Genomic DNA, 22,135 nt, shown 5'->3' with positions numbered 1-22,135 from the left:
CACTAATGAGCTCACATTGAAGTGTTTTGTTTATTTAAATTCCCCTCGCTGGTAGAAGGACATTGTGGCACAGTGAGTCACGATCCAGAATGTATTCCCGGCACTGATGTTTCGCAATGTCCTACGTGTGTGTGTGCGTGCGTGTGCTTGTGTGTTTTCTAACTGATCGAGACTAGGAGAGAACATGACTGGCAGTGTCGTCTACAAAGATGACTCGGGCATAATGGCATGTCCTCTTCACTGCCATTAAGCAATTTGGACTTTTCACTGGGTCACAGATTCATCTTTATAGAAAGTATGGAAAAACAAACGTCATGTGACATTCTTTCACATTGAGGAGTTCTTTTTTTCTTTTCATACAATATAATTGTGTTGAGTACAATACAGGGAAGTTGGTAAATGGGTCAGGTTGTACTGTACTCCCACATTCACACCACTTTACAGTAAATAGACAACCGTGAGTGTCATATTCACATACCGTGTCTTGGTCCAAGTCTCACGTCAACCATCTTTACACCTTTTGACATTTTGACATATTCTCTCTCTCTCAAATAGCTTACATAGTTTTCACTTATTGACACACAACTGCAACACTTTAGATTCTCATCAGGTAAAGTGTATGCATGTAAAAGAGGAATGTTGAGAGAAGATTGTATGTACGTTTTATATTTCAAGACCCCTGTAACACTGAGGTTATAACGTAATACTGTCGTATAAAAAGCAAGTAAAACATTGACATTTCTTTTTTTGTTCTTTTTGTTTGGGCCCATCAATTTTTTAGTTGACATTAAATTTAGGGTGAAAATGTATATATATATATGCATATATACATATATATACACACACACACGCACGCACGCACGCACACACACACACACACACACACACCCACATCCATCCATCCATCCATCCATCCATATATACATACATACATACGTGTGTATATATATATATATATATATATATATATATATATATATATATATATATATATATATATATATATATATATATATATATATATATATATATATATATATATATATATATATATACAGTAAAGTCTCGTTATATCGATATTCAAGGGAGACCGAAAAAATATCGATATAACCGGGACTATCGATATATCCGACCCTGTTTGCATGTAATTTTCTTCGTGCGTGCATAGAAATAGTATCGATATAACCGAGACTATCGATATATCCGATATCGATATAACGAGACTTTACTGTAAATATATATATATATATTTTTTTTTTTCTGGGCAACATCTGTGTGTCTCTGGAATATTTCCTTCCTTTGTTTTCTTTAAAAAAATAATACATAAAGTTCAATGGATCAACTTAAAAAAAAAAGGGTAAAATGATCGAAGTGGACCTACAAACGCGTGCAGTTACTTTACAGTGTCATGTTGCGTGGTAAAGTTTCATTATTCTTCCTCCATGTTACTCAGGGTGCATTTCTATCAGATAACTAGGCCGGCCGGGATCATGTAAACATCTGCTTCACCCCAGTGGGCTACTGGCTGCCTGTTGAGAGCCACGACAGATGGAAAGAGAGCGTGTGGCTCCAACACTTCTCTCTTTGACTGCACTGGCAGTTGTCTTCCTAAAATAGCCTCCACTCCATAGCCTTATATGTGCAGGGCCTACAGCATGCGCCCGAGGAGGTATCATGTATCTAGGTCATACAATACAAGCTGCAAGGCTCATTGTTGCTGCCTACCATCAGGCCCTCTTTGCGCCCGTGCGACGAGGCCTCTCTATGGGATACACCATGGATCTAATCCAGCTCAACCGCGAATGTCTCCTGCACCTTTTCTCTTTCCTGGATAAGGACAGCCGCAGGAGTTTGTCTCTTACCTGCACGCCGCTGCGGGATGTCTTCCTTGATGCCCGCCTGTGGAATGTTCTCCACTTCAGCTCGCTCTCTCAGCTGAGGGGCAACAACTTTGTGCTGGGGTCCTCTTTGTGTCATCTGTCCATCTGTTGGTACTCCAGCAGAGTGCTGCAGGTGTGCAATATCGAGGACTGGTTGAAGAGCTCTTTCCAGAGGGACATCTGCAGCAAGCACGACAAACTGGTCAGCATCTTCCTGGCTCGCGTTGGCCACATGTGAGTGCTTGTGTTTGGTATGCATTTATATTATTGTGTCAAGGCGCATACTTTTGGAAAATATTATACCAGTGTCTGAAATAACGTCTGCAACTTTTACGTCGGGCGTACAATTTACAGAACGTCTCCGCCCAGGTGACCAACAACTTTTTCAAGAAAAAAAAAATCAAACGTTTGTTTTATTCAGATTTCGAAATCTTTGTTCGGTTTGGAAATTTCGGAATTTCGGTTCGTTTGGCAAAAAGCATGTAAGATTGGCAGCGGTCAGTGTTAGCATAAAATCTTCCAAAAGAAAGCAAAAAATAAAAAGTCAGTAAAAGCCTCCTAGAATGGCTGAGCCCTTTTGGTGATTTCATCAGAAACACTTACAGTTGTGTTGACTCTGCTTCAACATGAGTTTAGACTATTTGAAACATGTCTCAGTATGTTTCATTAGCATTTACTTCCATGAGTGTTAGCCCATCAAATAACCCCCCACACACACAAATACATCTCGAGATGCAATATTTAATTAAAAATCTTCCTAATCTGTGGGGAAATTAGTTATCAATATCCATGGTCAGTTTACTTCTTCTGCTCCTCTTTTAATTCATTCACTGCCATTCCCAAATTTATTCGGGTATGCCCGATAAAGCGCTGATCAGACCTCTGGCATTTTTTTTTCCTCCCGCGAGGGGGCAGCATTTTCCTTTTGTACATCCGCCCCCATTTCTAGCTCAGATAACTCCAGACCCATATAATTTAGGAATTAACTTTTTTTCTGATGAAAGAAAAGAGTCTGAGGTTTCTTACGCTGCATTGAATGTTTATGTTGTGGGTTCTGGAATTTGAGTGAAAATGACAAAAACCCTGGCACTGGAGTGGACACTTTTCCACATCGTCTGGCAGTGAATGAGTAAAAGTGCATTTGCTATTTATTTAGTCACTGACACAAAAAGGACGCAAGATGCAGTCTGAATTTTTTTTTTTTGCATTGAAAGTTATTTTACTTACGATTATTTCACTTGTGCAGATTAACTGGTTAGCCTCACAATCCAGAAGTGAAGGCTTCGATTCCGGCTCGAGTCTTCGAGTGTTGCATGTTCTCTCCGTGCCTGCGTGGGTTTTCTCCGGGTAGTCCGGTTTTCTGCCACATTCCAAAAAGATGCAAGAGTGTTACGTGAACAATGTAAATTGTCCGTAGGTGTGACTATGATGGAGATTAGACAGAATAAGAAAGTTATCATATTTAAAAGTTTCATGCTGTTATATGCTTAGTCAACGCTTGTGACTCAATACACAATTGAAGCACAGACAACCTGGGGTCAATCAGGTCAACAGACACAGCAAGTTAAACTGTCAGCTTCATGTAGGAGATCTGCCCTGGCACAGAATTTAATACTTGGGAAACTCCTTATCACAGAGGAATGTAGGACTTCAAACTCCTTCACAGGAAGAGGTCATTAGCCAGGTTACAAATGTATCAGTTCATGGAAACCACAATGTTTAATTCCCTACAGCTGTTCGTGCTTAGAACTCAAGAGGTGTGGTATTATAATCAAGAAAACTATGTTTTACTAATGCATCACTTTGATTTGCATGTACTCTCAATAAATAGCTTGGCAGAAGGCTGCAGAATTCAGACGTCTGTCATGACTATTAAGTATGAATGGTTGTTTGTCGCTGTACGCCCGGAAATTCGATAGCACCTGGTACAGGGTGCACCCCATCAACTTACACAAAGTCATGTGAAGAAAAGCGGATTAGAAAATAGGATAGATGAACCTACTGTTAAATCTGGACCTGCTTATTTGATTAAAGAACACATTTTCTGCTGCATGAATGGCATCAGTTGGACACGCAGGTTTATTCTGCCATATAATGGCACTCCTTGATGATCTCTTATAACCTATTACAATACAATACAATACAATACAATACAATACAATACATCTTAGAATACAGTAAAGTCTTGTTATATCGATATTCAAGGGAGTCCGAAAAAATATCGATATAATCGGGACTATCGATATATCTGACCCTGTTTGCATGTAATTTTCTCCATGCGTGCATAGAAATAGTATCGATATAACCGGGACTATCGATATATCCGATATCGATATAACGAGACTTTACTGTATCTTGTTTTCTATCCTTTCACCCCCACCCCAACCCCATCCTTTTTCAATTGCTGCTGTGGACTGCAAATTTCCCCATTGTAGGACGAATAAAGGTTTTCTGATTCTGATTCTGATCTCTATTTATATGGCACCTTCACAGATGGATGGATTATGTGGTTCATTTGAAAAGGAAGGTTTATTTTGAGGAAGCAACGGCATGCAGGTGTAATAAGCTCCTGGTGACAGAGAAAGAAATAATTAGTGGCAACTTAAAAATGAATAAAAGCTAACACGTGATTCCGTGCAAATTACAGTGCCGAGGTATGTCATGACCTTTCATTGGCTAATGTGGCAGTAGTTGCTTTTGATAGGTCACTTGGAAAAAAAGAAAACACATTCTGTCATGTGACAAAGCACAACCTGTCAGCCTTTGCAGAGGCGTAATGATGTCTCTGTACATGTACATCCACGCATGCCACAGACAAGTGACGCAGATGCGTCACTTGTCTGTGGGGTGGGGTGTTGGCTTGCATGAATGACCCTGTGTGGATTTCCTGTCGGTTGAAATTTGAGACCAGGCCACATGTGCTACAAAACCAGTCTGAACTGGTACTGCCTACTTTGTCTGTCTCGTCTATCTTGACGCCTCGGAAGCCTCACTGATGGCGTGCTGATAAACCCTCCCCAAATTCATGAGGAAAAGCTTGCGCACATGACAAACGTAGGAGTGCAGCCGAGGAGGAGCGCTCAAGAGTGATATGGCCTTTGCTCCGCCCAGTGTATGCATGCAGGTGGAGTCTACAATTGACCCTTTGTTGTTGTCAGAGGAATGAACATGTGCATCTATCCCCGCCTGCCCTCTTCCCGGATAAGGCGACCGCGGCTGTCTCACGCCTTTTTTATGGAAAAAGTTGTAAAACAGATCGACTGGTCTCCTTTTCGTGCACTTTCCACAATGTCCAATATTTCTGGCTTGCATGGGATTTACGGGAGGCCATAGCACGCAGCGTATCAACACATGTCATGAGATGTGAAGTGGGTGGCTTCCGCTGTGTGTTTTAACGGCTCAGTGAGACAGTGCTGAAGTGTTCACACTAGTAAAAGCCAACTGGAACAAAGGGCTGAACATGAGATATGAGAAGAGTTTAGGCTAGTTTGTTTGTTTGGTTTTGTTAAGATGGCACAAGACTGCTTCCACCGCATAGTCCTCTTAAGCTAACAAACAGTTCTCTTAAAGGACAACCAACGTCTCCGGACAAGTTGTATCCATAATTTGTAAAATCACTTCAAATAACTTCTACTGAGCGTATTTTACAAATATTCCACCACATATAGCTATATTTTACGTTTTAAGACTCGCGCTGAATATTCAGGAAGTCTTATTTTCGAGTTGATGACGATGCCTGACGTCACGTCACGTCTGGAACGCACGCCCCTGACCGAGAAAGCAACCAATCATTTTGTGAGTTGATTTTTTTCTTTATATACAGTATAACGAAAACAAAATGAAATCTGAAAAGGCATTGTGAATCAAAATGATTTAAAAAAATGGGGAATTGTCATGTGCTTAAACGATAGCAACAAATCAAGTTTACATTTTAGAATTGCACAAGCAAAATAAAGAAAAAATATCAACAGTATTCTAATTTATCAAGACCCATCTGCAAAGACATAAACAGCCACAAGAAGAGCAGCAGTATTGCAGAAAATCATTTAACAATAAGTCGATAAATACAGCATCACAATTTAGCATCAATCAAAACTGCAAATGTCCCCATTGTGGGACGATTAAAGGTTTTCTGATTCTGATTTTCTGATTCTGAACTACCAAAAATGGATTGACAAGTATGTAAAAATAAATAAAATATCATATTTTCCGGTGTATAACGCGCACCAGATTATAAAGCACACCTTCTATGAATAACTTCTTTTCCTTTTGACTTTTCCCTTCAGGGGTCGCCACAGCAAATAAGTGTCCTCCATCTTCAGAAGTTTGATTCGCAAGTTTGTTTTGGCCAAGCTTTTACATATGATGCCTTTCCTGACACAACCATCTGTATTTATCTGTGCTTGGGACCGGCACAATAAGACACTGGCTTGTGTCCCCTTGTGGCTACAGAGCACAAAACTCTATGAACTTTGCTCGATAATACTGAAAGAAAACAAAATGCACTATCATATCAGTATGACTACAGTAGTTTGTTTTCACTGAACCAAAATGTAGTGCGTACACATGCAAGTACAGCTAATAGTATTTCCACAAACAAACAAGTAGAGGCAATAACACCAGAGTCTCTCAACTGAAGCAAATGTGATCAGGGTAGTCCAGACCAACAAATAAATAATAAATACAAATTTGGAGCTTAGCTGTGAAATGTAAATTTCGCCACTGTGAGACTAATAAAGGCCAATCCAATCCAATCCAATCCAGATCCAAGTAACTTCAATGAATCTTAAAGGACAACCGACGCCCCGGACAAGTTGTGTCCATAATTTGTAAAATCACTTCAAATGACTTCTACTAAGCGTATTTTTTCCACTGCCTATAGCTATATTGTACGTTTTAAGATTCGCGCTGAATATTCAGCAAGTCTCGTTTTCGTGTTGATGACGATGCCTGACGTGACGTCACGTCTGGAACGCCCCTAACCGAGAAAGTGACACACAATGCATTTTGGGTTCTTTGTTTGACCTGAAAACTTCGTGTTGATCCGTGGTGTTGGCGAAATGAGAAGGAAAACACATTTTTGCAATGGAGCTTGGGCGCCATCTTGTGCATTTTCTGGGACGCTACATTGGAGTCCTGATGGCTCAAATTGATATGGGAGGACTTTGTTAATCGATTGCAAACATTTACGCTTTCCTCTTCAGAACTATTTGAATCATATTCATAACTGCATGAGGAACAAGAAAGCATCTTCTCCGAATCTGAAGCCATTATTTTGATTCTAGAGAGAGGTAAGACGTCCTGGCGTGGCGTCACGTACAAGGGGGCGGGACCTTCTGAAACTCGCCATCTCCGAGGTCATTTTGAAGTAATTTTGGGGCACTTAAACTCATTTTTATTGGTGTTTTGCATTTGACTAAAAATATCCGCCTACTTGTTTTGGGTATGTTAGATGCTATAAAACGTTTTTCTGATGTCAGTTAGGAAGAAAAAAATGGTGTCGGTTGTCCTTTAAGAGACGGCGGTGACTACGGTGGACATCTTATCATGACTTCGGTTGACAAGGTGCATGAAAATTGTTCAACTTTTTACATTACAATTACATTTTGATGTAAATAGTTTTATGAAACGCCTTTGACGGAGGCCATTTGTTCACATCGCTGACCTTCTTGCAGCTGGCAAGTGATTTTTTCCCACCTAAAATCATAGTTTGGCCCGGCTGTATAGAAATTGGAGGAATGTGTGGATGGATTTATATGGATTCTATTTACAGGCCGAGATGGTGGAAGCTACTGGAACCAACACTTTCCCTATTGTGCTGGGCCTTTGCAGTCTCCAATTGCCTTCAAAGCAGGGAAGCTGGTCTTTGACGCATCCTTACGGCCAATTGTGCTCAGCCTGCGTGTTTTGGGTATTTTAGATGCTATAAAACTTTTTTCTGATGTCAGTTAGGAAACAAAAAAAATGTGTCGGTTGTCCTTTAACACATCAAAGTTTAGTAACAAACAGGATGGAGACAATGTCTTTAAACGGACACAGTCAGCTAGTTTGACCAAACTATTCCACCAGACCGCTTGCACTGTAGTTGATTTGAATGGAACAAAGCGCTTCAATGCGGTGGAACAGCGCTCCTGTCCGGACCAAAACGATACAAAACAGGACATTTTTAATCCATTCCTTATTAGATTAAATTTAGCAGTTACAATGGAACTAAATCTAGATCCATTCACTTCAAGGTCTTCAAGAGGTCTCAGTCCAATTTGAATATCATATTTTAAAAATTATTTCCATATAGAAGATGCACAGCACAGGCTTATAAGGCACATGGTCAGCTTTTGAAAAAATTGAAGGCTTTTAGGTGTGCCTTATAGTGCGGAAAATACGGTACAGACGCTCCTTAACTTACGAACAACGGTACATCCGAACATTTTTGTAGTAACATATGTAGTAATAAAACTAATACAGGTTACTTATACAAGCCTTAAAAATACATTCCATAGAAAATATAGCACTGAAGCAACTTACGAACAAATTCACCTTATGAACGACCGTTTGTAATGTATCTCCGGGGAGCGTCTATACTTATATGAAGGATTCCGTTTAGGCTTAATGTAGACTGTTGAAACTGTTAAGATCAAAGAGGTGCTGCCTAAAAAAAAATATATTTTCGCCAAATTTCCTTTTAAAGCTGCGAAGTGTCATGATCTGGTTGGCGACCAACGGGGGGGGCGCTGTCGGCCCCGCCTGCACCTGCACAGGTGCTGGTCGTCCCGATCAGATTGGCGACCAGCGGGTAGCGACGTCAGCCCTGCCGGCAGCCTCGCAGGTGCTGGTCGTTATAATCAATGACACTTAAAAGGACACCTGGCACGATCATCCGGTGCCGATTCATTGTTTGTTTGCTGCTTGGTTGCAGCATGCATCGTGTACGTGTTTGTTTAACCTTGGCGGACTTTTACACTTGGTTTTCTTTTGCTACTTTGTATTTTTTCCATTCAGATCATTTTGATGTTTTACATTTTGTTCCTGCTGACTTTATTTGAATACAATTTGTCAAACAACCTCCTGCTCCCTCCTGCCTGCTTTTTGGGATCCGAACCCGCCATCACCACCTTGCAAACCGTGACAGAATGAATCGGCCCACCATCGGATCCCGCAGGTACATCGGACCCGTCTCATTTCCACCCTGTGCCTGGCAATGCTACGTCCACGTTAGCGAAAGCCTCGTCGCGTTTGAATCGCGTCACTCGACGAGCCGCAACGTCCACGTAAACGTCCGGCCGAGACCTCCTTCCAGGTGGCCGTCCAGGGTGACCCTGGGTGACTGGCATTGCACGCCCACGTCCAGCCACGCTGTCGTCGTGCATGACGAATTGAGTCTCATCCACGACGAGCCGTGCAACGTCCGCGTCAATGTCAGTCCGAGACCCCACTCACCGCTGGATCCCGGAGCGGTCTGTGTAAGCTCTCAGTCGTACAGGAGTGGTCCATCGATGAGAAGGTTTCTTCAGCCGTCATCTGTACAAAAGTGAAGGTTTCGGACGTTTGTCAGTCCGAGACCCCACTCACCGCTGGATCCCGGAGCGGCTCTGGACTGGTCTCGTTCCTCCGGAGCCGGGCAGTTCACGCCCACGTCGGCGTCCGGCCGAGACCTGGTCCCATACGGCCGTACGGGGTGCCATTCTGCGCCTGGCAGTTCGACGTCCACGCAGAGCCATGCGCCGTCGCGTGAACGTGCGAGAGGGATCGCACTCACGCCCACGACGATCCGTGCCGCGTCTTCGTCCACCCCAGGCCGAGTCCCGTTCCCATCAGGCTGCCGCCCGTCGTGTGCTGGAGAGGCAGCGGTTGCCCTCTCCACCGACCGTTCCCTGGCGAGTGGACCTTTTTGGGAGACTGTTGGGACTTCTGGAAGCAGCCCAATGAAGGGGGGGTACTGTCATGATCTGGTTGGCGACCAACGGGGGGCGCTGTCGGCCCCGCCTGGACAGGTGCTGGTCGTCCCGATCAGATTGGCGACCAGCGGTTAGCGACGTCAGCCCTGCCGCGCCTCCTATCCAAGAGGCTTCGTCAGCGAACTAAAGTCTGACTGGTCGTATCGGCCCCATTTATATATCCCTAATGTCCAGACCTGGTGGCGCCGGACACAGCTATGATAGGTCCCTACTCTCAGGTTGGGGGAGGCGCGGGACCCCCCCCTGCGGCCCCACTGATTGTTCCTACATTCCTGACTAACGATTGGCCTATTACACCCACTCCCCCCGGTATCACCTCATCAGCATAACGACCCTCATCAGCATTGCGAAAGTTGCCTAACCTGTTTTGCCTGAGCAGGCTATTGTATGAACGATCCAAATTGAACCTCACACCACCAGACCGGTTTAATGAAGGATTTTGTTGTTTTATAAGAATCGCCTCTTTTACCCCCCTTTCAAACCATCTATGTTCTTTCGCTAAGATTTTAACCTCATTGTCGTCAAATGAGTGGTTAGTAGCTTTTAGGTGCAAATGTACTGCCGATTGAGGCCCACTAGTATTATCCCTGCGATGTTGATAAAGTCTTTTTTTGAGAATTTGTTGAGTCTCCCCAATGTACTGCTCTTTACAATTTTCATTCTTACAATGTATGGAATAAACTACATTACTTTGTTTTTCATTTGGTAGCCTATCTTTTGGATGCACTAATTTTTGCCTTAACGTGTTTATCGGTTTGAAATAAGTAGGAATTTTATGTTGCCAAAGGACTTTGTAATTTTTCCGAAACTCCTGCAATGTACGGTACTGCTACTCCTCTCCTTTTAGAATCTTGAGAATTATTGGTTTCGTTCGCTATTCTTTCTTTCTGACATTTGTTGAATGACCACTGAGGGTACCCACAGTTAGTGAGTGCTCTCCTGACATGTTTTGACTCCTTTTCTCTACCTTCAGTGCTAGTTGGTATTAGTTTAGCCCTATGCTGGAGGGTTCTGATAACTCCTAGTTTATGTTGTAAAGGGTGGTTAGAGTCAAAAAGTAAGTATTGGTCAGTGTGCGTAGCCTTCCTAAAGACTTCTGTTTTTAGCGCTCTGTCCTCTTTTATAATTACTTTACAATCCAAGAAGGCTAGTTGGTTCTCTTGAATGTCCTCACGAGTAAATTTAATGTTGAAGTCTACAGAGTTGAGATGATCTGTGAAGGATTGAATTTCTTGTTTCTTAATTATGACAAAAGTATCGTCCACATATCTAAACCAGTGTCTAGGTTTTGTCCCTGGGAAGGATGTGAGGGCCTGTTTCTCCATCTCTTCCGTGTTCTTATAAAACAACAAAATCCTTCATTAAACCGGTCTGGTGGTGTGAGGTTCAATTTGGATCGTTCATACAATAGCCTGCTCAGGCAAAACAGGTTAGGCAACTTTCGCAATGCTGATGAGGGTCGTTATGCTGATGAGGTGATACCGGGGGGAGTGGGTGTAATAGGCCAATCGTTAGTCAGGAATGTAGGAACAATCAGTGGGGCCGCAGGGGGGGGTCCCGCGCCTCCCCCAACCTGAGAGTAGGGACCTATCATAGCTGTGTCCGGCGCCACCAGGTCTGGACATTAGGGATATATAAATGGGGCCGATACGACCAGTCAGACTTTAGTTCGCTGACGAAGCCTCTTGGATAGGAGGCGAAACGTCCGAAACCTTCACTTTTGTACAGATGACGGCTGAAGAAACCTTCTCATCGATATGTAGTAATAATAATAATAATAATAATAATAATAATAATAATAATAATAATAATAATAAATTTAATTTACAAGTGCCTTTCAAAACTCTCAAGCTCACTTTACAGTCGCAGGATAAGTTTTTTTTCTGTGGGTGAGAAGCGGCAGCCACATGCACCAATGTTCACTCAACCTGGAATAGCTCAAATCGATAGAAAGCTAGCTAGATACAGTAGCTAATAGCTAATAGACTTCTCTACAGTTGTACATGTACATATCTTTTCGACCATATATTTTGTTAAACGTTTTATTTTTCTGTAAAAACCAATACAGGTTACTTATACAAGCCTTAAAAATACATTACATAGAAAATATAGCACTGAAGCAACTTACGAACAAATTCACCTTATGAACGACCGTTTGTAATGTATCTCTGGGGAGCGTCTATACTCATATGAAGGATTCCGTTTAGGCTTAATGTAGACTGTTGAAACTGTTAAGATCAAAGAGGTGCTGCCTAAAAAAAATCTTTTAGCCAAATTTCCTTTTAAATCTGCGAAGACTACAATTAAAAAGAAAGATTCACACTCAAATTAAAAGGGAGTTACCATTAATGGGTGGATTATGTAACTTTAAGACTTCTTTCAAATCCCTTCCCTCTTTAACAGCCGGCAGAGACAAATTCCATTGGTTGTGTGTGTGTGTGTGTTTTTTTTTTTTAATTTTCGAAATGTTATTGTCCTCCTAAAGCTCGGCGATGGCACGTTGCTGCACGTGGATGCGCCACTATCACATGCGCAGGGGTTACTGGGGCAGCACCCGCCACACTGGCAGCACACTGGAATATGTTTGGCTCACATGTGGCACAGCGGTAAGATTATGTAAGTCTTTATGTAAGCTGCATTAGTGAACGTGAACGGCATCCCTCTGCTGCCGGCGTGCTCGTCTACCATGCCAGCCTGATGAGTGTCAAGGATTTTTTTTTTTCAATTGTTTCAAACTAAAACAACCACTCACCAAGTCGTCAAACATCCTGTTATTGTTCATTCCACAAAAAAAATGTGTGTCCTTTATTTCGGAAAGACTTCTTTGATGAAACACATAGCCGCACAGGGACGGCATGCAAAAAGCCTAGGCAGGCTGAAAGTATCCACCGTGCTTTATTGCCAAACAGCTCATGTTGCTTTTTCATCACGTGTGTCATCTCCCCGGTGGGAACTCTTTCACTATTATCTCACCTTTTTTTTTCAAGGGGCCTATGGAGCAGTCATTGGTAAATAAGCACACGCGCCAAAGCAGCGTTGCTTACTTAGGACAAGTGATAGTCCCTCTTCAAACAAAAGTAATCCTTCAATTCCGTAGCGTATGTGTGTAACAATGACTCAGAATGGGTTTGCGGTACAGTACAGTGAAAACGCAGTAATCACGGGCTGAAATTCGGTGATAGGACGAAAACAGACAAAACCATAAGCTTTTATCTCTCTCTCAGTCGTACAGGAGTGGTTCATCGATGAAAAGGTTTCTTCAGCCGTCATCTGTACTTCTTTCAAGGTGTCGGACGTTTCGATTGTTATCCAAGATGCTTCTTCAGCAAACTAAAGTCTTACTGGTTGTATTGGACCTATATATATATATATACAGTAAAGTCTCGTTATATCGATATCGGATATATCGATATTCCCGGTTATATCGATACTATATCTATGCACGCACAAAGAAAATTACATGCAAACAGGGTCGGATATATCGATAGTCCCGGTTATATCGATATTTTTTCGGATTCCCTTGAATATCGATATAACGAGACTTTACTGTATATAGTAAAGTCTCGTTATATCGATATCGGTTATATCGATAGTACTGCTTATTACGATACTATTTCTATGAACGCAAGGAGAAAATTTACATGCCGCAGGATCGGATATGTTGATAGTCCAGTTATATCGATATTTTTTCCGACTCCCGAGAATATCGATATAATGAGACTTTACTGTATATATATATATATATATATATATATATATATATATATATATATATATATATATATATATATATATATATATTCTGAGGGTTAGTCTATGTATGTATGTAGTTTAGTTATTTGTATATGTTAGTTTAGTATACATGTACGTAGCTCAGTTAAAACCTTAAGCTATCTTGTCTAATATAATATTCATGATTGTAGATATGAGATAATAGGTCCTTTTCCAAATGACATCACTCCTGTTGTCTATATCTGCTGGAGATGCGATCTCTTCTCTCTCTTTGGCTTTCTTTTCTCTCCCGTAAAGAGAGCTGCCTGATGAATAAATATTCTTTTTTTGTATATCACCTTGTTTCCTGCTGATTGAATATTTAGACCAACACAAATGAAGAACTGAAGCAGGGAAAAACCTTATGTACGACCTGACAATTATTATGATTAATTAATCTCTACAGGCAGAACGTACTGCCACCTAGCATGTTGGTGCAAGATGTAGCACTATACTGAACATGCTCAACTCCAAACTTTGACTTGCTAGTATTAAAAAAATAGACACAAACAAAGGTGTTCAGACAGTGTGTCGAAATTCCCTCAAGTAAGGGTGTGCCTGTGTACTGTAAAAAGTAAATAAACATCTGTGTCCAACAGGTGCCCTAACCTGCTATCCCTGAAACTATCCGGCTGTGGACATATCCGTGATCAGGATGTGATCATCTTGCTGCAAAGGTGCAGGAAGCTGCGTCGCCTCCATCTAGAAAACTGCGTTCGCATCACAGACAGCATCCTGGATGGAGTGGCGGCGAACGGCGCGAGCCTGGCGGAGGTCAAAGTGGACTTTTGCAGGAACATCACGCAAGAAGGGCTCAGGTTTTTGCGAGAACAGAAGCCCGAGCTGAGGCTGAGTGCGGAGAGAAGCGCAGGGATGATTCCAGATAGTAAGCCTGAGGAGAAGGTACCGCTCAGGAGGACCTTGCAGAAACTATTGGAAATATCCGGATAGAAGAGCCGGACGAGGTTTCCCAAGGACTATAAAATGTTTATTTGCTGTGTGTTTTGTTTTAAATTTGATTTGTTTGTTAATTATTTTTAAGGTTTGTCTTGACTTCATGTTTTCCTACTTTAAACTCGTGATTTTAGACCAAGGGTTTCAAACATTATTCATGAACTAAAAATAATACATCGAGCGACATTCCCAAATATGTTCGAGTTTTGTTTTTTTCTTATTTGGGTGCCGATAAAGCGCTGGCCATGTTTTTTCCCTTCCACAAGAAGGCAGCATTTCCCTTTTTTCCATGTGAGCGCTTTGTTCCAGCTTCAGCTGTTGTTCATGCGCTATATCAACCAACATTTTTGTATTGCATTATATTTTGGACAGCTGCCCTAATTTCAAGATCATATAACTCCAGACCAAATAACTTAGGAATTAACTATTTTTTTTCTGATGAAAGAAGAGAGTCGAAGGTTTGTTACACTGCATTGAATGTTGCCTCCCTTTACCTATCGGAGCTTCTTCAAATTTCTATTCCCTCTTGTTCCCTCAGATCCTCTTCCTCCCTCCACCTCTGTATACCCCCCTGCCCGTCTCAGCACGATGGGGGACAGGGCTTTCAGCTGCTCTGCCCCCAAACTCTGGAACTCACTACCTCCCAACATTCGTAACATCGATTGTCTTCCCACCTTGAAATCCCATCTCAAAACCCACTGATAGGACTATTTTATATATGCACATTCTAAAACATTCAATGTTTATTATAAAGCACTCATTTATTTATTAAGTTTAGTCTACGTTGTTATGATATATATATATATATATATATATATATATATATATATATATATATATATATATATATATATATATATATATATATATATATATATATATATATATAGTTTACCTTATAACTTCATGTATTTGTAGTGTACACACTCATATCAGTTTTCAGTCTAATGTTCCACACCTTAAGTCACAGCCAATTGGCTCCCTTTGAATTGCAGTCATTCCCGCTAAGGTATAAATAACATCTGTTGGGGAAAGAGCAACCCCCTTCCCCTTTGGTCCCTTTCACTCTCACTCTCTCTGTGTGCCGTTCCAAGAATAAATAATCTTTGTGTTCATCATTTCGATTACTGCTGATTGACTATTTAAACCAATGCAAGCGAAAAACATGAACCAGGACAAGAACAACAACTTTGATCCAACACCCACCTATTTAAAATCACATTTTCTGTGTAGCTCTTTCTCTTGTTTCTACAGTAAAGTCTCGTTATATCGATATTCAAGGGAGTCCGAAAAAATATCGATATAACCGGGACTATCGATATATCCGACCCTGTTTGCATGTAATTTTCTCCGTGCGTGCATAGAAATAGTATCGATATAACCGGGACGATCGATATATCCGATATCGATATAACGAGACTTTACTGTATTTAGAACTGTAGTATTTTATTTATTGCACTCTATTTGTGATTGTATTTTATTTATTACAGTACCTATGCTTGTCTGTCACTGTAAAGTGTCCTTGAGAGCTTTGAAAAGTGTTTAAAATTAAATGTATTATTATTAATATTATTTATGTAGTCCTAAAACTCAATATTATGTGTGTCCTGGAATTTGAGTGGAAATGACAAAAACCCTGGCACTGGAGTGGACACATTTTTGCACATCTGGCAATGAATTAGTTAATGTTGTAAGATTCTGACTTTTTATCCTAACAAAATACACATCTGCTTGTATCAAGATACAATGTCTTTTTTTCTTGGAAATCCAACAACTTTAATTCGCTAATATATCGTTTTTCTTTTGAAAAAAAAAAAAAACAAAAAAAAACAGCTAACTTTTTGATTCCTCTGGTATTGCGGTGTACACTTGGCCGTTTGACAGCACTGGAAAAAATTCTCCCTACAACATTCAGTAGGAACTAACCACAACCATCAGTGTCTTTCAAAATAGATTTGTCATAATTATTTTTTTCCGAGTTCCAATTCCTGTGAATATTTTTATTAGAATAAAACACTTCTCATCTTGCTTTCAACACCTTTCATCTGCCAAGTGTCATTGAAGGCATCACATACTCCTTTCCTCGAACACTTTGTTCTAAGCCCCGTATAGCTTTTGCACTAATGGACTGATTTATGAGTAAAATAATGTATTCATTTCGAGTTGAATGAGACATTTAGGCGCTATTTCGAACTTCACGTGAGGAAAAATGATGCTGTTTTTCTGGCCACTTGCTTAACATTAGAATGGTGTTATGGAGATTGAAAATAGGAATCACTAATCTGTTTTTAGGATATGAGCAAGCATGAATAAGTGTTTGGTGTGTCACAACCAAAACTAACAATGTGCTACGTTTATATATATATATATATATACATGAGAAAATCGAGAAATACCAAGGGCTCAGAGAGGAGCTGCAGAGAGCCTGGAAGGTAAAGGTGACAGTCGTGCCTGTGGTGGTCGGAGCACTTGGGGCAGTGACCCCCAAACTCGACGAGTGGTTGCAACAGATCCCGGGAACAACATCGGATATCTCGGTCCAGAAAAGCGCAGTGCTGGGAACAGCACGGATACTGCGCAGAACCCTCAAGCTTCCTGGCCTCTGGTAGAGGACCCGAGCTGAAATGGGGACAGACACCACCCATGGTGGGTGAGACGAGGATTATATATATATATATATATATATATATATATATATATATATATATATATATATATATATATATATATATATATATAAAAAAAAAAAATCCTCGATTATATATATATATATATATATATATATATATATATATATATATATATATATATATATATATATAAAAAAAAAAAAAAATCCTCGTCTCACCCACCATGGGTGGTGTCTGTCCCCATTTCAGCTCGGGTCCTCTACCAGAGGCCAGGAAGCTTGAGGGTTCTGCGCAGTATCCGTGCTGTTTCCAGCACTGCGCTTTTCTGGACCGAGATATCCGATGTTGTTCCCGGGATCTGTTGCAACCACTCGTCGAGTTTGGGGGTCACTGCCCCAAGTGCTCCGACCACCACAGGCACGACTGTCACCTTTACCTTCCAGGCTCTCTCCAGCTCCTCTCTGAGCCCTTGGTATTTCTCGATTTTCTCATGTTCCTTCTTTCTGATGTTCCCATCACTCGGGACCGCTACATCCACGACAACGGCTTTCCTTTCCCCTTTATCTATGACCACGATATCTGGTTGGTTGGCCATTACCATCTTGTCAGTCTGTATCTGGAAGTCCCACAGGATTTTTGCTCGGTCATTCTCCACCACCTTGGGAGGTGTTTCCCATTTTGACCTTGGGGTTTCCAGTCCATACTCCGCACAGATGTTTCGGTAGACTATGCCAGCCACCTGGTTATGGCGCTCCATGTAGGCTTTCCCTGCCAGCATCTTACACCCTGCAGTTACGTGTTGGATTGTCTCAGGTGCCTCTTTGCACAACCTACACCTTGGGTCTTGTCTGGTGTGGTATATCCTTGCCTCTATGGCTCTGGTGTTCAGGGCCTGTTCTTGGGCAGCCAGGATGAGTGCCTCTGTGCTGTCCTTTAGGCCAGCCCTCTCTAGCCACTGATAGGACTTCTTGAGATCAGCCACTTCTGCTATGGTTCGGTGGTACATCCCGTGTAGGGGCTTTTCCTCCCATGATTGTCCCTCTTCCAGCACCTCATCCTCTGTTCCCCATTGACTGAGACATTCTCTGAGTACATCATCCGTTGGAGCCTTCTCTTTGATGTATTCATGGAGCTTGGATGTTTCATCCTGGACAGTGGCTCTCACACTCACTAGTCCCCGGCCTCCTTTCTTACGGCTTGTGTACAGTCTCAGGGTGCTGGACTTGGGATGGAACCCTCCGTGCATGGTGAGGAGTTTTCGGGTCTTAACATCTGTGGTCTGAATCTCTTCCTTTGGCCACCTTATTATTCCTGCAGGGTATCTGATCACTGGCAGGGCATAGCTGTTTATTGCCCGGGTCTTGTTCTTGCCATTGAGCTGGCTTCTGAGGACTTGCCTCACCCGCTGGAGGTATTTGGTCGTAGCCGCTTTCCTTGTTGCTAATTCGAGGTTGCCATTGGCCTGTGGTATACCGAGGTACTTGTAGCTGTTTTCAATGTCTGCTATTGTTCCTTCAGGGAGTGAGACCCCTTCAGTGTGAACTACCTTGCCCCTCTTAGTCACCATCCGACTACATTTCTCCAGCCCGAATGACATTCCGATATCACTGCTGTAGATCCTGGTTGTGTGGATCAGGGAGTCTATGTCCCTTTCGCTCTTAGCATACAGCTTGATGTCATCCATGTAGAGGAGGTGACTGATCGTAGCTCCATTTCTGAGGCGGTATCCATAGCCTGTCTTGGCGATTATCTGGCTGAGGGGGTTCAGTCCTATGCAGAACAGCAGTGGGGAGAGTGCATCACCTTGGTATATGCCACATTTGATGGACACTTGCGTTAGTGGCTTGCCATTGGCTTCAAGTGTGGTTTTCCACATCCTCATCGAGTTTGCAACGAAGGCTCTCAGGGTCCTGTTGACCTTATACAACTCCAAGCATTCATTGATCCATGTGTGTGGCATCGAGTCATATGCTTTCTTGTAATCAATCCAGGCTGTGCACAGGTTGGTATGTCGGGACCTGCAGTCTTGAGCGACTGTTCTGTCAACCAGCAGCTGATGTTTGGCACCTCTAGTATCTCTACTAATGCCTTTCTGTGCTTTGCTCATGTATTGATCCATGTGTCCACTTATCTTAGCCGCAATGATGCCTGACATGAGCTTCCATGTTGTGGAGAGACAGGTTATTGGCCGATAGTTGGAAGGAACTGCACCCTTTGAGGAATCCTTCATGATCAGGATTGTTCGCCCTTCGGTTAGCCATCCTGGGTGAGTCCCATCCATCAGCAGCTGGTTCATTTGTGCTGCTAGGCGCTCGTGGAGAGCTGTGAGTTTCTTTAGCCAGTAGGTGTGGACCATATCCGGGCCTGGTGCCGTCCAGTTTTTCATACCTGAGACTCTTCCTTGTATATCTGCCGCTGTGATGGTAACTGGGTTCTGTTCAGGGAGGTTGCTGTGCTCCTCTTTCAGAGTCACCAGCCATTGTGCACTGCTGTTATGTACGACCTCCTTCTCCCATATGCCTTTCCAGTATCTTTCAGTTTCCAGCCTTGGAGGGTCTGCTCTGCTGTTAGAACCCTGCCACTGAGCGTACACTTTCGCAGGTTGTGTTGCGAACAGCCTGTTTATTCTTCTGGCCTCATTCTCTTTCGTGTACCTCTTTAGGCGACTGGCCAAGGCCTGGAGCCTTTGTTTGGCAGTTTCGAGTGCTTCAGGTATGGTTATCTGCATGTACCTCTTGGGTATTGGCCTTTTATTCACACCTCTCTGGGTCTCCGTCAATTGACTCACATCTTTCCGAGCCGCCTTGATCTTGGCCTCCAACCGTCTTTTCCATGGTGGGTAATGAATCTCGTGGCTCTCATGGTTGCTCTTGTAGCCAAGCATGTCTAGGATCACTGATGCTGAGGTGTATATCAGCTCATTGGTTTCCGTGATCGTTCCGGTCGGGATCGTTCTCAGTGCTGCATTCACAGTTTCCATGAGACTTTCAGGTGGTACTTCCCATAGCCGTTGTAATCGGTGCCTTCGTTGCCCAGTTTTCATTCTTGCCATGATCTTATCTCTCAGGTCATTTGCTGCCTCGCTCAGCATTTCATTTATTGGGGCTGGCTTCCCAATCTCATTATTCATTGGGGCTTGCCTCCCAATCTCTGGTTGAACCTCTTCCTGTGATGTGGCAGCCTGGGGCCCTTCACCTCGGAATTTGTGTTGTACCTCATCAATCTCAAGTTGTGATAGCTATATATATATATATATATATATATATATATATATATATATATATATATATATATATATATATATATATACAATGATACCTCGGTTTACAAAGCCCTTGATTTACAAACTTTTCGGTTTACGAAGGTTAAATTTATGAAAATTTTACCTTGGCATGCAAACTTTACCTTGGCATACGAACGTTTTTCGTACACGGAGCTGCCTCCATGAGTGATGTGTCGTTCGCGAACAAGCCCATTCTAACAACAAAATGGCGGTCGACTGCTTTTGTCCTTTATTCCTCACCCCCAGGCTTTGGTTAAAGCCATGTGATTGGTCAAGAACGCAGGAGTGAGGGGATGTGGTTTAAACATTAAAGAGACAGGCAGACGACAGTGAGAGAGTTTCAACTTTGAAACGTTCAAAGGCAGAGTGTAGACTGCAAGGTTAAAATATCCCATCAATAAGGCTCCACAAACAACCCGCACACGCCAACTGTACACTAAATGCAAAAATCTATCAACCCAGCTAAACAGAACACTATTGATGAGGAACTAGATAAAATTATCACAGAGAAAGCACCTACAAAGGATCATTCCTCAAGATGGTGAAAGGTTACATTTCTAATCAACTGTTTAATGCTGATGAAACCGGCCACTCCATTCCATCAAGCCATCAACGACCATCACAAAGGTAAATAAAATGACTTTATTATACAGTGCAGTTTATTTCCTTAATTATAATACCATAGCACAATTATTATACATAAAATAAGGTAGATTTTGTGTAGTTTTAAGGCTTAGAAAATTAGAAATTAGAAAATTATGTTTTATGTGGACCTCGGAACGGATTATTCTCATTTTAATGGTTTCCTATTGGAAATTAATTTTTGGGATTCACACTTTCCGCCTTACACACGCTGTCTGGGAACCAATTAAGTTCGTAAGCCAAGGTATCACTGTATATGTATAAACATTCATTCACTGCCATTGGTGCAAAAATGTGTCTCCAGTGCCAGGGTTTTGGTCATTTTCACTCAAATTCCAGGACTCACAGAATATAGAGTTTTAGGACTTCATAAACATTCAATACAACGTTGGAAACCTTAGACACTCTTCCTTCACTAGGAAAAAAAGTTAATTCCTAAGTTATATTGATCTGGAGTTATTTGATCTTGAATTGGGGGCGGCTGTACAAAAGGCAAATGCTGCCCCCTCATGGGGGGGAAAAACATTGCCAGAGAACTGACCAGCGCTTTACCTGCAACTGCCGCAAGAAAAAACAAAACGCGAACAAATTCGAGAATGACACTCCACATCATGCTTTTCAATTCCCGAATAAATTCGGGAATGGCAGTGAATGAGCGAATGATCTTTTTAAAAACATTTTTGCAGTTGTGACTGACTATGACCAGCTTTTTTTTTATTTTATACTTTTATAAGAGGTCACAGGTTAAACCAAAATATATGTGAACAGAGGGTATGGATGTTTGAGCCCATTATTCCAGTTTCCTGTCAAAGCAGTGGTTCGCAACGCTCCGCCGACCGGCACCATTTAGGATCAAGCCGCAGGACAGAGAGACATGAATAAATAAATAAATAAATAAATAAATAAATAAATAAATAAATAAAAGGACATCAGGGTTGGAATCAGAAATGTAATCCCCATTTCCTTATTCATAATTCATTGGTTTTCCATTGTGTGGATGGAAAATACAAGACTGATTCA

General features: G+C 41.9%; 1 protein-coding gene across 1 annotated transcript; it reads left to right on the top strand.

Annotated features, from left to right (window-relative positions):
- Nucleotides 1–1,142: 1,142 nt before the first annotated feature.
- On the top strand, nucleotides 1,143–15,333 carry fbxl22 (F-box and leucine rich repeat protein 22). Its single transcript, XM_088996252.1, has 2 exons — nucleotides 1,143–2,114; nucleotides 14,206–15,333. Exons 1-2 carry the CDS (start codon nucleotides 1,675–1,677, stop codon nucleotides 14,555–14,557), a joined length of 792 nt encoding a protein of 263 aa, XP_088852378.1. The 5' UTR covers nucleotides 1,143–1,674; the 3' UTR covers nucleotides 14,558–15,333.
- Nucleotides 15,334–22,135: the final 6,802 nt, after the last annotated feature.

The sequence above is a fragment of the Hippocampus bargibanti genome, linkage group LG05 (genome assembly GCF_051943395.1).
Source record: "Hippocampus bargibanti isolate YZ-2025 linkage group LG05, ASM5194339v1, whole genome shotgun sequence".
Taxonomy (NCBI): Eukaryota; Metazoa; Chordata; class Actinopteri; order Syngnathiformes; family Syngnathidae; genus Hippocampus; species Hippocampus bargibanti.
The sequence above is the reverse complement of the archived record's forward strand: the minus strand, read 5'-3'. Positions and strand labels throughout refer to the sequence as shown.

Bases quoted from the DNA above. Each gene is read 5' to 3' on its own strand.
- fbxl22 (XM_088996252.1), top strand. From the start codon at position 1,675: ATGTATCTAGGTCATACAATACAAGCTGCAAGGCTCATTGTTGCTGCC. The intron at 2,115-14,205 runs GTGAGTGCTTGT...TGTGTCCAACAG, and splicing joins CTGGCTCGCGTTGGCCACAT to GTGCCCTAACCTGCTATCCC.